This window comes from Ischnura elegans, chromosome 10 (assembly GCF_921293095.1).
Source record: "Ischnura elegans chromosome 10, ioIscEleg1.1, whole genome shotgun sequence".
In the NCBI taxonomy this organism is placed as follows: Eukaryota; Metazoa; Arthropoda; class Insecta; order Odonata; family Coenagrionidae; genus Ischnura; species Ischnura elegans.
In genome coordinates, this window is record NC_060255.1 from 34,795,798 (window position 1) to 34,814,847 (window position 19,050).

Consider the following 19,050-nt stretch of genomic DNA (forward strand, 5'->3'; position numbering starts at 1 on the left):
TACGATCGTCCGTGCCGTCGTCCTAACGATAGTTGACCGAACTAGCCGTGTGAATGCAAGTTCTGACTATAGTTGACGTAGTTCCGAACGTTGCCACTTTACGATGGTTAGGCGCTGGGAGACCGGAAACGGAAGCGACAAGAGAAAGACGAAATGCTCGTGAAGCTCTATTTTTTTCATGGACATTTCATGGATTTGTCCTTGGAAGGAAGAATATGGGCGGAAGAAAAATAATTCGGTAAATACACGTTGAAAACAGTAATATCTTGACCATGCATATATCAACAGCTTTGCTAATCATCAATTTCCCGTTCACTTTAGATGTCAGCACTAGAGAGCAGCACAGGTTTCAACCATCGTAATGTGAATGCACGATAGTTCCGACGACGGCTCGGACGATCGTAATGTGAACGAGGCAGAACTATTCATACATTTTTTATTGTTGATAGGGTGAATTCATATTCCCTCAAATAATATAAACTTCCTTTGAATCTCAATTTGGCATTGCCCTTTTTATTAAATGTCTTCTCTCTTAAACTTTCTTTTTGAAGGCCTGGTTACACGGTACATGAGAATGTACAAGAAAATGTGAGAATGTCTGAATCTCAGAATGAACGCGAAAATGCACCGTGTAACCACGCAAAATGTAAGAATATAAGAATTTATGAACGCCTGCTCTAATTTCATTCAGACAATCATACAATTTGAGCTCAGAGTCACCTGGTGGCAGAATACGAAAACGACACATTCATTTCATCTGGCTTGCATAGGCGACTTCTTTGTTTACGTACGGCCCCGATAGTTATTTCGATTTGATATGATCTTGCTTGACTTGGATATCTCACTTATTGGATATAGGTAGCGAAAGAATGGAACACAAGAAAAGGGGATGGGTAAAATGAAGGATCAGATGGAAAGGCGCTGAATGTATGAACCGCGAGAATTGTCCAAGATTGAGATATAAATGATCGTTAAAAGGTCATAAAAAGCATGTGATAGGCAAAGAAATAAGATTCAAGTGCTATATACGCTGTATTTACTCAAGTTCCTGTTTTTGAATCGAGACCGACTGCAAAGCGAGTCGAAATTTTAGGTGTTGCGTTGACATGTAGCGAACGTTATGGGCATCGCAGTAATAAATATTGAATTTACCTTGCCAAAAGCCTCATATTTCTCGTATATTCCTGTAGCGTGCGCCGATTCACAGGAGAAGGATGGAGAGAAATCACGACACACTCGCTTTCAAATCTAATATTCAACTGCCTTTATTATGTCCTGTTTATTATATCACAAGGCTTACGGGCACGAGAAATTTTGAAAATGTGCTTTTATTATGGAACACTACTATCCAACAAAATTTTAACGATATCGGCGAAAGACACTTTGAGAATATTCCTTGTTAGGGGCTCCTTGTGACGAGAGGCCGGCCGCCCATTACATTCCTTATTTTTCACCGTGGTTTAATCGTAATCAGTATTTATTCTCGTAAACAGCCACTTTCCTTATAATTTGATCCTACAATGGGTAGAATGATAGGTACATTTATAGAGTTGTTTACAAAGTGAAATAAGTAACTTGATAAAATCCTGCGGTAACCCTGATTTAATAGTGTACTTACGTTGAGGATATCCCGTTGACAATATAGATAATGTATTTGACTCCATTCTGCGGATCATCAACCCCTCATTACTCTTATTTTTGTCCCTTCGAACACAAGCAAAAAACTTCTCCGGCGAGTAAATAGAGGTACTAGACGTCGGGGCACTTTATATGGTTTTATGGGATACACTATTTATATGGTTTTCACACGTTTTTCTATTGAAGGTCCATGCTACAATATACTTACTGCATTAAGCAAATGTTGTAGGTGTGTAACGTAGATCACCATCTGCAATCAACTTATTTTAATTTAGTCTTTCCAAAGCCCCCCAAACAATCGCCTTTATTTATTTCAACAACGCCTTGGCAACCCAATATATTCACAATCCGAAGTTTGACGTTAAAGCGGCAATTATATTCGCCAAATTTGCGTTTGAGTCCCTAAATAGACAGTTTTTCTATCCACTTCCTCAGTCTGTCATCAGTGGATTCCAGGCCGTGATGTAACGCGCGCACGCTCCGTCACGTGTTTTCAAACAGTCGATGAAGATTATTTTTAAAGACTCATATCTCAGCTATAAAACATTATTCATCCGCGAAATTTTCGGCAAGTACATTTGAGGTAAGGATCTTATTATTCTAGTACTTTAAAAAAAGTTTGCATGTTCCCCATTGATTTATATTTGAAGTTGAAATAATTTGTTGCGCATTAAAAATTGTACGAAAAAATGTCCGAAAAAATGTACCGTGTAACCACCTACTCGTGCATCTTGTCCATGAGAATGTACAAGAATCTGTTCAGAAAACCATTCAGAAAAATGTACAGATTCTTGTACATTCCAATGTACCGTGTAACCAGGCCTTAACAGTTCCCTTCCCATTATAAATAACACATAGCAACGTTCTTTTTTAAATAAACAATCTAAAACATCAACTCAGCAAAACATACATTCACATATAAATTAACCCCTTGCGCTGAAATCAGATCTAGTCATGAAAGTCTAGCTCGTCATGAACTTCGATTGCCAAATCGCACAATTAGTGTAGCTCGCCATCAGATTTTCACAATTTTATAACTATTTAGTATAATATAATATGATGATAATTCAACTTTATTGGGCGAGATTGGGACTAGGAAGTCCCATATTCCATCTTAGGTGGAACAAAAAACATATTTTGAAATTTTAGCAAAGTTAAAACATCCAAAATGTACTTAAATAACTCATATTTCATGAAATATTATTAACTGGAAGTAATAAAACGATTTTCTACGATTAGTGATAGCGGTTTTCTCTATATATTTTTACTATATACTTTACAGTTGCCGGCCTCGGTGGCGCCGGGGTAAAGTCCCCGACTGCTAACCTAGAGGTCGCGGGTTCGAATCCCGCCTGGGTGGTTTGACCACCATCCAGGGCATGGATGTATGTGATTGTCAGACAAGTTAATTGTAAGAGAGGACTATCTAGTCCTAAATTCACTTGTTAAATAAAGACGACATTATTATTATTATTACAGTATGAAATATTAATCACATTTTATTTCACTTTTCTACGTTGATTAAAAACTACAAATTATGATTTCACTTCCCAACATTCCATTTAAAGTGAACTACAGAAAATAAATATAGGATAGGAGCTCGCTATTAAGAAAATAAATTAAATTGGACGGGGTTAACTTCCTCATGATACCGAGAACTAGTCAAGTAATGAGGAGTCGTCTATTCAAAGGCAATACACTAGCTTGACTTATGCTGGCGTTAATCACAAATTAATGATTAAAAAAATAACATCGCAAAATGTAACTAAGCCCAATTGCTATTCGCACCGTTGAAATGTTTCATTTTTATGTTAAGGTATTTTTTAGGGAAACGCAGTAGCTGTAGTAAATAAAGATCTTGGCTGCTGATCATGGGTTCCCGAGTTCAAACCTTGAATGAAGCCTTCTGATGCCCCTTAATAATTCCTGGAAGTGAGAGTTGGAATAGGGAAAGAAATTACTGCCCCCTTCCCTGCAAGTGTGGAGTACACACGCTTGTGACTTATTCGTGGATGATCTTGTAGTATAACCCATTGGCGTAAAATGGGGGGAGGGGTGAGGGAATAGTTCCCTGCCCCCCACCCCCCCAAAAGGCTCAGAAAAATGTTTTACCTGTTCTGATGATTTCCCGCGGAATTACGAATGAAATCGAAATTTTAATTGCAAAATTGGTGTAAAATATATTTATAGGCATGTCATTTTTAAAGTTTTTTGTCGAATCCCCCCAGGCTCCCTAATCCCCCTAAAGCATATTCATAGTAACGCCACTGGTATAGCTATGTATTTTTTTCTTATTAGTAATTAGTACTGATAATTAAATATTCCTCAATGCATGTTTCTGAATTTCTCAGTACTTCTAACGTTTCAGGAAAGCAATTTAGGTGGAAGGGGCTAGTGCAATCAAAAGTTCAAATAAAATAAAATAAAATTACTTTGTTTTATTCCACACTTTATTTTAAATTGCACGACCCGGGTTTCAGCATCTAATGCTATCATCAGGCTATCATCACCTGATGATAGCATTAGATGCTGAAACCTGGGTCGTGCTATTTAAAATAAAGTGTGGAATAAAACAAAGTAATTTTATTCTATGATGAAGCACTTTCACGAACTAACGCCTGAGATTTGAGTCTTATAGTTCAAATTAAGAACGAAATTAAATAAATATAGTTAAATAATGAATAAAAAATGGAGATGAAAAAAGGCACGACGTTACAGTAGCATCTCTCCCCAATGCATCAATACCCATTCCTTCTCTGAATCATCCCGCGTAGATAGGGAAGGATTACTCCGCGAAACACTACCTTTTCCTTCCCATTGCTGAAAATTGAGGGCGTATACCAGGGATCTTCAATATTTTTTAATGCAAGGGCTCAAAATCCAGAGAGCCACAATGCTTCACGTTACCTTACCACCACATCAATAAAATAAAAAAAACACGTAATTTCATAGTGTTCACATTTCAAAATAATCTTTATTGGTTAAAGAGTTCACTCAATCTTTGCGATTTTTGGCATTGTTTATTTTTGACGAGTGCGTCGATAATTGGTTTTATTTTTGTAGTCGAAAATATTTTAGTTAGCCTCTTGGGGACGCAAGCAATTAGCTGGAAGGCCGCGGATTGAAGACCATTGACGTACACGGGCTCACTCAATCCACGCGGTGCAGTCGTACGGGGGGGGAGGGGGGGGGGGAAGGAAGTGGGGTGGTTTTTGTGGGGGGTTGTTGTCATGGGGATGGGATTGTAGTGGTGTGGCCGAGGGACTCGTGGGGAAGACGGGGGTGCGGAGGGGGGTGCCAGGTGAGACGGTGCCCAAGAGAGAGAGGAGGGGTAGGACCCCCGACATGACAGACGGCAGCGCATGACCAGAAACCAGAATGGTGTGTCGCCTCTGGTTTTATCGCGTCTGCCGTGAAGGGGGTTTGGACTGGTCCCCGAGGCGGAATTCCCAAGGAAGGAGGGAAAAAAAGTACTGCCAGGGTGAAGTGTGAGGTTACTGTGTAAGGAGCGGGGGGACGAAATCCGAGAAAGGGGCGTCTACATGAATGTAGATCTACATGGTAAGCTGGGCAGCTGCCCTCTAGGGATAATATCTTGGAGGGTGCGTGGACAATTACCGCGGAAGTAATACTACGTTGTGTTGCATAGTAAGTTAGCATAGTAAACTTGCAGCACAGTATAAAAATGAGAAATGGCATTAGGGAATTTCCATGAAAATATAAACTTTTTCTTTGAAATTAAAATTTAGGCTCTAAATATTTCATTCTGGTAAAACAACGGCTAAATGATTTAATTTTAAGAAATTAGTATTTGAAACATTCGTTCAGTGGTGTTACGCTCAACTATGTGGAAGTTAATATTCGAAATTGAAAAGGAGACTTCGTTGACTTCCTCTGATGTATTTCGTCCGTACGACATGTTTCGAACCATGGAGGTCATTATCAAGTCTCTCCTCCTTTCGTGGGAACGAGAGCCCATGCACTTGATAATGAACTCTATGGTTCGAAACATGTCGTAAGGACGAAATAAATCAGTGAAAGTCAACGAAGTCTCCTTTTCATTTTCGGATTTGAAACATTATTCAGAGCTGCTGACTATTTTCGACGGCTATAGCATCATTCTCAAGACAAACAGGTTTCTTCACCATGAATTTCTCATCAATCCACTAAGTCACGCCAAAGTCAATTGATTTCAATATTGCCTTTCTAAAAGTTTTCAAATTATACTTCGATTCAAAGAGTTTTTAAAATGTTTGAAATCATTACACTAAGTAGGTTGACCTTGAAGTAATTCCGCCATATGTTAATTTGGGGTATGTTTAGAAGGTATTTGGATTATTTACTTTGTTTCTGTATATGAAAATCACCTTAATTAATGTTTTTTGATAATGCTTAGTTAGAAGGTTGATAATTTTTTTTTCGTATTTTACGATTTTATCATCATATCGTTTTGCATAGTTTTCTCAAAAGGTAATTCCGTCACAAATGGAATTGCCCATTCAAACTTACCATGCTGGCCTTCGTTTTGTAGATCTGCACCACTGTCCAGTAGGCCGGCCCTTATTTTTCAGAATTGCGAAAAGTTATGTTTTCCTGGTCTCAAAATGATCCAAATGGTGTTCATATTCACGTGTTAAAATTTGGTTACTTTAAAATAACGGCAACCCGTGCCCCAAGGGCCCTAAGTACTAAGGACCCTCAATTGAGTTTTGTGGGGCCGAAAAAGCGCAATTTATATGTAAAACGTAAAAGTAAAGCCCTTTAGGGCCGATTTTCTGTTTGTTTTAACCTATTTCTAAGCGTTTAGGAGATATCGTCCGTCGTAATGCAATCGCCCCCCCTTGGGCGCCACCCCGCACCGCGAAACCGCTGAGGTATGTCCCGCACCACTTACTAGAGACTTCCCCTCAACCCCCTCCCCTCCCTCGGCAAAGACTTTGCTCCTGATGACAAGATTTACATGTTAGTGGTACAGTATTGAATAGGTTGTTCCTCTTGTGTCATGATTTATGTTGTTAAAGCCTATAATGTCAATTTTAACCCTTTAACGCCGTCCTATACACTGGGTACCGACCCCTTAAGCCTTGATTTTTTGCCGCCAAACGGCCGCGAACCATTCCAGCAGGCTTTGTTCCAAAATGCTTTTTATGTACAAAATATTATAAGCATGTGATAGAAATGTGTCTTTGAATAATAAAGGAATGAAGGGAATGAGCAGGGCTTCCAGGGCTCCAACAGTAGATAGAAATATTCAAGGAAGAAGAAACGAGGCAGTCAGTTCACGGATGTAGATCACTGTGGATAGATAGAGATAGTTCTTGTGTATAGTGTGCAAAGGATAGAAGGTGCTAAGTTTTTTAGGATGCAAGGAGAAAAGTGGTGAAATAAATACTTTATCATGAACGTGACGTTCATTTTAAGAATAGAACAACAAGGAAAGGCATGTAATCAAGACTAAATCCAGGCATTGAACTGATTGGAAAAGAAAGTGAAGAAATACTCGGCTCAAATTTACCGACAGTGAGAGAAGTACTATGTATTTTCTCTATCACCTAATGGGTTCGAAATTTATAAGACTTAGTGCGAGAAAAACCGTGAGAAATGCGTCTCATCCATAGTATAAAACTAGAATTCCTGTTGTTACGGAAAATAAGGCGATTGGTTAAATAGATTTCAATATATTCAAGAAGAAAAGAAAAGATGTGGTTCTTAGCTCCTTTTGTTGCATTAGCTTCCATCAGTGACCCGCAGTTCCTACAAAGACTTGTTAATTACGAAAGTGCTAACCTAGACATAGCGAAAGCAGCACAAAAGAGGTTTTCCAACCACTTGTGGTACATGAGTGAGGAGTTGGTAGGCCTGTCATTCTTTGACGGATCCATTTCTAGGTGTGAAAAAAAACGTGATACGCCGTATGTGGTCTTGTGTGGGAAAATATGATCCACCGAAGAAGGCATTCTATAAACGTAAAGACATGACTAAGGTATCTATACCAAATTTTGTCACCACTAATTCGAGAAAGCTACTTAATGTATTGTAAATATGCATTTCATTCTTTGATGTGAACATGCGAGAATGGGATGAACATACAAGAACGATTTGCAAATTATTCGGGGTCATCAAGTGGGAAATGATTGTGCAGCGAGAAAAGTGAAACTTATTCAAGATTTTTAGGCAGTCACGTTGAAGGAAGAGAGCTTTCAAAATTTATTACTAAGTGTGACTTTTGATCGCAATACAACCCTTAAGTGCGGAAAGGCACTTTCATTGCCAAATATAGGATGTCAGTGAAAAATTAGAAATACGATGAAAATCTATTTTATTTTGGTTAATGTACCGAAATTCATGGACAGAGTGAAAATAAATTGATCTCTTGGATTGGAAGTATAATTATGGCAATTAAATTCTTTCTAAGGTAAGCACATTTCTTCAGAGGCTAGATCTTGACATCAGGAGCAAAGTGTTTGCCGAGGGAGGGGAGGGGGTTGAGGGGAAGTCTCTAGTAAGTGGTGCGGGACATACCTCAGCGGTTCCGCGGTGCGGGGTGGCGCCCAAGGGGGGGGATTGCATTACGACGGACAATATCTCCTAAACGCTTAGAGATAGGTTAAAAAAAACAGAAAATCGGCCCAAAAGGGCTTTACTTTTACGTTTTACATATAAATTGCGCTTTTTCGGCCCCAAAAAACTCAATTGAGGGTCCTTAGTACTTAGGGCCCTTGGGGCACGGGTTGCCGTTATTTTAAAGTAACCAAATTTTAACACGTGAATAAGAGCACCATTTGGATCATTTTGAGACCAGGAAAACATAACTTTTCGCAATTCTGAAAAATAAGGGCCGGCCTACTGTCCAGGCCTTTTTCAATACTTTTTTGTTATTTCTTAACAACCAACCTTAAATGCAAGTAATAGTTGTTTGATCTCATTTATAAGTATGAACTATTGTTTTTTTAGTTTATTTATTTAGAGATTAGTACCACTTTGTAATAAATAGAAAAATATGATTTTTTCAAGAGACGGATGGCGTCATATTTCGCCCATAGAACGCAAAGAGTTAAAGATGAAGAAACCTTATTGCACCCTCACATAACTAGTTTTGTTCTCGGTACATTAATATTTCCATTTATGTTGTAAAGTTCCTTAGGGTTTGGAAGAAATGATTATCTAATTTGATTTGCTATTGTTTCGATTTACTTATAAATTTTTCCGGCCTCGGTGGCGCCGGGGTAAAGTCCCCGACTGCTAACCTGGAGGTCGTGGGTTCGAATCCCGCCTGGGTGGTTTGACCACCATCCAGGGCATGGATGTATGTGATTGTCAAACAAGTTAATTGTAAGAGAGGACTATCTAGTCCTAAATTCGCTTGTGAAATAAAGACGACATTATTATTATTATTATTATTATAACTTTTTCTCAGGAATGATAAAACCAAAGCCACTTAACATACTAAAAAAAGTTCAGAATCACAACTTATAAAAACAAAGCAGGCATATAGTTATTTTGAAATATAGTTTTAAGAGGCAGATAAAAAAAATGTAAACACCAAATGACGATTTTACTGCGTAGTAAAACTAAGCGATATTAAATTATTTTGAAATCGTTGGAAGCTAAGCCTTATCTGAGAAAAGGGGAATGGACACCCACGTGTATGTTGATCTTCATGGTAAGCTCGGAAGCTGACCTCTGGGGACCAGATCTTGGACACGATATCCTACCGCGTGTATGACATAATAAGGAAATTGCAACATTGGCATAATATCAGAGAAAAATCTTATTTTCCTCGCCATCCATACAAGTTCTGCTCTTGATACATAAAAATTTTTGTATTTATTTTGTAAAATTCTCGAAGTTTTGGTCGAAATTATTGACTTATTTGCCTGGCTAACGTTTTAAATGATTTATTTTTATCATTATTTATTGTAGCATTATCATCAAAGCTGATAATGCTACAATAACGACACTTTTTAACAATATGGCAGCCATATAGTTATTTTGAAACACGTTTTAAAAATTAAATAAAACACTCGCCTACTATATGCTCAGCATAACCGCAATTGATCGTGAATATTTACGCTTTCGCTGTTCAGTAACCGTGATGAATTAACAGCGCAGTGAAACTAGGCGATATTTTATTAGTTTCGATGTAGGAAGCAAAGCCTAATTATATTTACCTCAAGACTATTTAGCAATCGTGAGTTTTCCTCCCTTGCACCACCGGTTATTATTATTAATTATTCCGGGAAACATCTTACAGGTATTGGCTTACTTGTGGACTGATTTCTCCCCCAAAATGTACAATCATTTGCTACCACTAATGCAAAAATTTAATCAACCATAATTGTCCGTACAATTAGTGACTACGTAATTACTCACGAAGCTACAAAACGTAACGAACCTACGTATATTATTGAACGTGCAGACATTTCTTAGGGTTATATACCAATGTGTAGTGGAGATCCTGAAGTTGATATGCATTTACTGAATACAAGGCTGATTATACGAGACTGTAGATTCGGCATTGGGCCTATTTACAAGTCACGATATTTAAGGAAAGATTGTCTGTGTGCATTTTTTCTTCACTGCACTCTAATGCATTTTGCGATAGCCCAGGTTACATTTGAGAGGAGCAATAGGGAATTCGGATAATTTTAAATGCAATTTAAACAAAAAAATACCACTTGGAAATCCTAATTAGCAAGTTAGTCCAATGAGTGCTATTATTTGGTTACTTTTAACTAAAAAACTGAGAAAACGTTCATTTAGTTGCTCGATGGAACCTCAATGCCTGCTCAAGTGTAGGAATAGCGTGGTGGAAGAGAGGCAAGTGCTAGGCAAGGAAAGGTTAGCGTAGGAGGAGGTAAAGGGAATGTGTGTGAGTTGCAGAGAGAGAGAGAGAGTGACATCGTCGACTTCCTCAGATCAATTATGGTGATTGGATTCACTCGTCGCGTGAGAAGGGACGCAGGGGGAGTGTAAAGGGTTGGATGGAACCGGCGCGAAGGACTGAACTGAAGTGTCGCGTCGCAGGGAAAGGGGTTAGAGGGGGGAAGGGTTTTTCTTTTATTTTTGGAAGGAGGGGGGAGTGGGAAGGGGATTTGGAAGCGGCGTGCTCGTGGAAGAAGACGGGAAAAAGGAAGAAAACGCGATTCGGGAAGAGAGTGGGAGGAAATGCGTTTCGGAATCAGTGAGGGGTGTTGAGGGTTGAAAAGCACGTTAAAGGGGTGCGGACGGGTTAGAGTAGGAACAACGAGCAACGGCTGGTGGAGAAAAATAGAGCTATCTCTCTCACGAGTGAATCGTTCGTTTTGAACGACTCATTTTGATGAGCCGAATGAATGGGAATATGTTATTCCTTTTCAATGGTCCGTGCTGCTTCAAAAGGTTCTAATATACCACATGGTTAATGGACATGAAATATTTTGAACGATTCATTTTGAAGAACCGCAAGAATTGGATCATTTTATTCGTTTTGAATGATTCATGATGATTAAAATGGCTCTTATATGTATATCACTTGGTTCATAGACATGCATGATCATAGAAAGCTCCTCTGGCGTAATGAAAAAAACCCGCATTTTTCGTCTTTTTTGTAAGGGCACTAACTACTATGCGCCGTTATGCAGAAGAAGGTCTTAAAATGGCCCACTTATAATTTGATCACATCAATAACAGTTGCAATGATATTTATAAATGTGGTTCCCTTTAATCTGTGGCCTGGCGAACCCATTGCTAGCAGTCATCTAGCTTTCCTGAGTTCGGAGGTTTTGTACTTACAGTGTAATGGCTGGATAATGGTCCTCTATCTTTTTGTCCAGTTTTTGGTTTTATCAATTATGGGATTCATGATGAATCGTTACATAAAGGGAAATTGAACCACGCGGAAAAGAAGATGGTCCGTAGTAATACCCAGCACTAAGGATTCTGGACTTAATTAATTCGACGATAGCCAAAACACAATTACCATCGCAATAATGATAAGGAGAATTTTAAGTATGGTAAAATATAAAGAAGAGTATTTCAGGAAAAATTCTGCATTAATGTTCTAGACGATTCATTAAAAATCTAAGCAATTAGATTATTAATAATTTTAGATTTTTCTCTCAGAAATATAATTGATATTAACTTTAAAATCAGCTTCACCTATTTACATACAGTGATTCGCCATCGATTTAACGACAGATAAAGGAATAACCCAAGCCTTCACTGGCATTAGAAAATCGTAACAAGGAATAGTTTCCCTGATGAGGTCTAGATGGAGTTTCAATCGGAAAATTCGGCAACTTGCGCGGCGCAGTGCCTCCTCCCACTATCTGCCAATCAAGCCCTCCAGCTTCTAGCTTCACCTGGCTTAGGGTTCACGATGCTTACCCAGTCTAGAGGATCCAAGATACCGTGGCACTGGTCCATTTGTCCTTGTAGTGTGAATGCATGCCGTTCATACTCTGGCTTTAGCAGGCCTACCGAGGTCATCAGGATCCTAAAAAACTTCCGAAAAAAACGAGCATTTCGTGAAGACTAGAGTATGGAAACTGGTTTGCGTCCTAGGTTTCGGATAAGGATGTCAAAATTGGGTCTTCCTGCGGGGATCATATCTAACTTAGCACGCATATCGATATTTCTTTCGAAAGGATGAAAGATAAATATAAATGTGATGAAACACCATGTGAAAAAACTGATCGAGATTACATTAAAGGACAAAATTCGCACATTTTACAGAACTTTTGACTTAGTTTGATTACATCATTTTATTTTTTTGCAAAAATACATGCAAAAGAGGTACTTAAGGTAAATTTAAAATTTGAGATCATTATCCATGATTTAATCGCGCATAGTTGAAGGAACACTTACTTTGTGGCTTAAGCAATAAATTTATATAAAATAGCTTTCTTTGCAAATTATTCCCAAATGTGCTTAATGATTTTTTTACGCAAAGGAATTAATTTTACGGATGAGTGGAGAAATAAGCATTCATCATTCTTCGGATTTGTGAAAGTTAAAGAAAATTATCAATTATCTCTCATCTCCCGGAGAATGCTCATTAGTGACGCGGGTTCTGAAGATGAAGTAGCCAATGTTTTTCTCCAACCATAAGGCTAAATAGCACGAGAAATACACCGTTCAGCACTTTTCCAGAGTTACGCTTCTGCCAGTCGCCATCACTTCTCGCGGAGGTCGTCGAACGAGGAAATTGATAAAAGGAAATACCCGAGGGAAACCGCAAAGACCATACACATCCCATGTACTCACATCTGTCACCTGGTATATTTAATCTTCTGGCAAGCAGAGAATTGAATTGGAGATATTGGAAAGCCCACCCTAAGAAAACCAAGATCAATCGGTTCCGGTGGCTGTACCACCACGCGCTCGATTCAAAGAACGCCACAACATAAGAAGATAGATGTTGCCACAGATGGTGCTCCATAGAAGCATGCAGTGCCATTTAGTTCGTAGTTTTTGTTTTGATCTGCATTTTCGATCATTCTGCAGTCATAAGGCCAATCGGATCTTTTGCACGAACGAGGCGGTCTCCTAAACATTACATAGGTCGATGGATGGTTTCGATGTTATACCTCCTCAAAACCCTAGAAATTTTTCTCGATATCGTAGAAACATAGGGCAAAAAGGCCCTGGCTGTCGGTTTTGTTAGGCCCTCCTTCATATCCGAGCTCCGAGGCAAACCAGGACAGAAATCGCCAAACTGAATTTGACGAATTAGGAGCAATCGCCTCTCGTTACCGAGGTTACGTTTTGAATGGAGGCACAGTAATTGTTTAATCTCCTTAAGGCTATCCTCTCCGGACAAATTTGAGAAAATCACATGGAAATAAAGTTGGCCCATACTAATGCCCGATGCTGAGGATTAAGGACCTAACGCGATGATAATTAAAGCATAATTACCGCCACAGTAACGATAAGAGGTATTTTAAGAGATAGATTTATGAATATTTAGATACGCCACTGGCATCCTTCATTGTTTTAATTAGGTTTACAAAGTGAACACTTACCATGCTGACCTTAGTACTCTAGATCTCTACCCCAGTTCTAGTCATGTTCAATACTTCTTTGTTTTTTTTCTTAACAAACGACATTTGATGCGAGAAATAAGTGCTTGGTATCATTTTATAGAATGAATTTGGATTTTTTTCATTTGTTTATTTAGAGGTTAACAACACATTGCTGTGGTGTGGTAAACTACGATTATTTGAAAAACGGATGACGTAATATTACGCCCGTGGAAAAATCGAAAGATTTCTCGTGGCGTAATATCACGCGCACAGCGCGCAAGGTGATTTTGAACGATTTGAAAGAACGATTCATCGTGATGATCCAACTCATATGAATCGAATCAGCCGAATGAATCGAAAAGTCCACTTCTAGTTGAAAAGCACGATGAAGGAGGAGGGTGTCGAGTGAGAACGACGAATAGTAGTGATGAAGGAAAGACTGAGTAGCACGCCGCGAGATGAGGAGTGGTGAAAATGGGAAGGAGGGCTTGCGGAAGAATGCTCAAGAGGACGCGGAGTCGAGGCGGAGGGAAATAACAAAGGCTGGATGGTGGCGAACGAATAAAAAAAGGCTCCTCGATGCACTCGTTTATCGTATTATTTTTAAAATCCGTATGCGGGTCAAGTGGTTCCAGATGAATTTATTTATCATAAATTCTCCGTATGAAATGCTTTGGCGGCTTTTGTGTAATTGGCTGGTTTATGATTTTCCCCCTACCGACTGTGATGGAGTTTGGGAAGTAAAAGGATAAGATCTTTTTCACATTTTGGCGTACTTCATTATTTTTATTTATCGGTGATATAATGTCAACATTCTTTTTCCGTTTCACAGAAAGGGTCGTGGAGAGTTGGTGATATCGCTCTATTCCATCGTCCAGTCACCGTAGATTTCAACTTTGGCTGGTTTCACATGGTGGAAATATCCTCGTTTAGCAAGGTAAATACCATTTTCTTCGTTGATTGGATAACTATAAGAGCATGAAAGTGGCACATAATTTTTAATTACATCCATATTTTGTTACACATTTCGAATTTTTAGATTCCTACGAGTCTAATGTGAGAGCAGTTTAGACGCGAGAAAATAGCTGTTTTTTTAAAATTTAAATTCCCCTTTTTTGAGAAAAAAATCCTTCAATAACCTTGTCATTCCATGGAATAATCTTATTATAAACAGGAATATTGAAAAAAGTTATATCTGAGGTAATTATGTCTTCTTAAATAAAGAAAATAAAATTAAGTGAATAAAACTGATGAGATGAATGGTTGTTAGCGATTAGATAACTCGGGTTATCGTGGTATCTGTAGACTAGTGGAGGGAAGATTCAGAAAGCAATGGTAGGGGGCATTGTACGTATTTAGAAAAACAGACCAGTAGCCTAATATAAAATAAAATCAAATGATAACAGAAAGACGGCATTTTAGTAATAACCATCGACATATTTTCAACTTGCATTTAAATAAATAGGGAATGCCATTATTTGAAATGTTATACATTGAAGAACAGGCTAAAATGGCAACAGGGTGGTTTCCTATTTCTATAATTGCCGAAATCGAAAGATTATTACTCCTGGCGTACGTATTTAACTATTTTAGATTTTTAAATGATGATATCTATTTTTCGTGATTAAATGAAAAGTGAATATTTTCAAGCGCGCGAAAAAATGACGGCCAAGTATGAATGCTGGGAAAAGCCCGTGTGACGTCAATTTGGTTCCAGCTGCCGACGTGTTTGGCACCTTGGTGCGAAGATATGAACGTCGCTACGATGCAGGCTGCTAGCAGGTAGCGCTTGGTTTAAATAAGGAGTATTAATACCCTATCAAACGAAGGAAACTTTCTGACCATAGGTAATTTTAATAGGTGATTAATAGAGATATTTCCCTGAGCTCTGTGCCACATGCATGCATTGGTAATCTCAAGGTTGTTTTACACGAGGCACGGAGTTGCGCAGGTTAGAACTGCATTTATTTCTAAAATGGCGTGGAATTGCGCGAATGCTTGAACGAAATTAGAACAGGGGCTATTTTGCCATCTCACGTCCACGCATTCTCGGATATATTCTAGCAATTCACCGCTTTACCTGACGCAATTTTGACTGCGCCTTCGTACACACGTCAGATTGTGCAAGTACGTGCCCCGTGTAAAACGGCCTTCAGACGGTGTAAAACTCCTAACTACTCGAATAGAATCTGGGTCCCTGTGAAATCACGTGGGGTGGCATCACATGGGAACCAATCTGGCCTTTTTCAAATGAGGTTAAAATTGACCAGTAACTTTTGTAATAAGTCGGATTTCTAAAACCAAATAATTTATATATTATGAATACACTAATGGTGGGTAACTAATCGCAATCAATGCCTTTCGTTTTCTTTGATGAAGGAAACTACCCTCTTTTTGGTACTGGATTTGAAGTGGCTCGCTACGCAACGACTTGTCCATAAATAATGTTAACTAATACTGTAATATAAACTCTATGGATTTGACTCTGACGCTGAACGGCATGGCGATATACCTATTGCCGGCCTCGGTGGCGGCGGGGTAACGTTCTCGCCTGCCAAACAAGAGGTCGCGGGTTCGAGTCCCGCCTGGGTAGGTTTCCCCGGTCCAGGGCATGGTCGTTTGTGTACGTTTACTTGTTACATTTGTTAAACACCCCGGTGTAAAATGGCCAGTAAGAGCTGTATCCGGTGGTTTGAGAATAAAATAAATAAAATAAATAAATAAAATAAAATAAATAAACCAGTGTCTGAACTCACTGGCGGCAGATATCTGATTAGTGGGTATTGGAAAGCTTGTACCACGCTATGATAAATGCCTTAATTTAAATGGCGATTATGGATATAAATAGCCAAAGAGTTTAACCAAAATGTATATGATAAAATTATTATTTTCATTTGCTTATTTTTTATTTCAAAACATATGTTCTTTTTTCTCGACAGCCCTCATATTAAAGTTAATAACAACGGATGCAAATCTATTCCTCAACCGAAGGCGGAATTTCTTAAGGTGAAGAAGTTTTATCAATTTTAAATACTTTTTGAGTTATAGTGTCCGCATATTCAATTTACCTAGCTCGTGTAGCATACTTAGCCAAAATAAAGATAACGTAATGGAGTTGTTTCCAAGGAGTGTTATTTTTCAAGCATCATCGGATTCGGATGAGAATCCCAAGCATCAAAGCTCCTCCTCCAGGACATGAATTTTTGCGATGATTTTGCTGATGAAAAACGAAGTATTTAATTTGCTGTGTAATAGTTCAGTTTTCTAAGACGAAGGATATTTGCCTACCTTTCTTTTTGTGTGTGCTCATTGAAGCTGAGGAGGTCGGTGCTGCCGTGGTCGTCGTCGTTGTAGGAGGAGCTGGTATTTCTGAAATAAGCACAAGAATTTCATTTTAATAATATTGAGGATATTTCATACCTGTAACACAAATAAAAAAAACGCCTCTGGACAAAGCCCTGTTGTTCCAGGAAACTAAAATTAATCCAGGCAAGTTTCGTAAGTGTGACATTATTATAGACTCTAAACACCATCACTTTTGAAATGAAAATGTGCAATCAATCTCGATGGATTTATGATACATGATATAGTTTCAATATTACTTTTCATCGCAATATTTTTTCCCAAATGTACTTACTTTACGAAGATAAATATTTAATACGTATATATTGACAATGTTTGGGGGTTGTAGGTACATACTTGGTTACCCTTTTTTTCCACTATAAATATTAAATGAAGTGGTTTCAATTTTCGTTATTCGTGAACAATTTTAATAAACCTGATTTATAATATTAAGTTTAATATTGGTAATGTTGGTGAATACTGTCATTAACACCTAATTCATATTCAGGTCTTCTGCGTCAATTTTTTATAGGCTTAAATGATATCAATGTGCGTTTCGTGCTTATAAAATGTGATTTCAATCAATTAATTAATAATGTAATTGATAATTATATAATTATTATATTAAAGCTTTTTATTTATAATTATTAGTCATATTATGTTAGTTAGTTATAAAAGTCATATAATTAATGATAAGTATAATTAAAAATCCTATGATTTCAATTGTATGAAAATTGAAATATCGAGTAAGAGTTGTAATCAATTTTTTTACCCGTCAGAGTTGACGTTGGTGCAATGTTTTCTGAGGACATACTGAACTCTAGAAACTTAAATATGGGATTAATATGGCTTTAAACGGTTTATATAAGATAGATATTTCGCTTGCAGAAAGCTAATTACTAACGTGCTAATCTTTTATGATGTCTATACTTTCTGTGTTTTTAGGAAGGGCATGTAGTTGAGAAGGAAAAATAAGTTTTCACTTGCACAATTGTGACTATATTTTTACTATAATTGCCGTAGAAGGTGTCTTAAACGTAAATAAGTGAATATTGTGGTCGTAGGAGGAGATTTTATAACCGCTATGCGACCGAGATTATTGCATCTCTCACATAATTTATACTGTTTACTCTGATGTCAGTTTTCATTCCTTATATCTTCTCTCGCATTTTTAAAGGCGGAATCGTTTCGAGTCACGTGGCTTGTGAGCCCTTGCCCTAGAAAAGTAAATTTCTTCGCAAACTCCCCTCTTTCCACTTATTTATCGGTATCTTCCCACTTTCTGCCCCTTGCCGTGTAGGCATTCTACTCCTCCTCCCTGCATTGTTGACCCCTTAAGGTATTGTTGACCTTGCATATCTCTCCTTCCGTTCCAACCAGCTGGATAGTTAACTCTAGTGTGGCTACTTAGATTACCTACCCCATCTACCTCCACTGGAGCCCCTATCGAGCGGTACGAGGGCTTTATCTATTGTTAGAAATATTTTTCTTTCCTCTTCAGCCTTTCTTAAATATCTAGTTACAGTTTAAGTTTTTATTCTAAATAATTATTTAGTTATCAAAGAGGATTAAGTCAATTCGATGAGAGGTTAGCTATGGAATATCCTCCTCCGCATGGATCGTGACAGGAATTGCTTCTAGCATGCGTAATGGTATATCTTCTGACGAATTGTACATATATTAAGTCCTAATGATTCATGGCTACTTATATTCGTGCTAGTTGTATTATTAATATTTTTTGCTCTAAAAAAATAATTAGAGAAGTATTATGAAGAATACAAAATTGACATTTTTGTGGTAAACCTAAGGCAAATTATAAGGCTGACATCTGATTAGGCTAAAATTAAATGACCATATTCTATTCGGAAAAATAAATCGGGAAAACTACATACCCCCACATTTAAAATTATTTCTTTAACAAAGTAGGTATATTTGTAAAAAATAAATACTTATTTTTGATTTTTTAAATTTTTATGCTAAAATAGCTAATTTTATTTATTTTTAATGAAGTAAGATTAGGTGCACTCTTCTAATCAAAAGGTAATATAATATATGTACATTTTGG

The 19,050-nt window shown here is 37.9% G+C and overlaps 1 protein-coding gene across 1 annotated transcript in view; it reads right to left on the minus strand.

Annotated features, from left to right (window-relative positions):
* LOC124166851 (neurotrimin-like) overlaps positions 1-19,050 on the minus strand; it is a 495,488-nt gene that overhangs the window by 24,616 nt on the left and 451,822 nt on the right. The window contains exon 9 of the mRNA XM_046544557.1: positions 16,932-17,012. Within this exon, the coding sequence (XP_046400513.1) occupies positions 16,932-17,012 (81 nt within the window). The remainder of the gene's footprint in view (positions 1-16,931; positions 17,013-19,050) is intronic.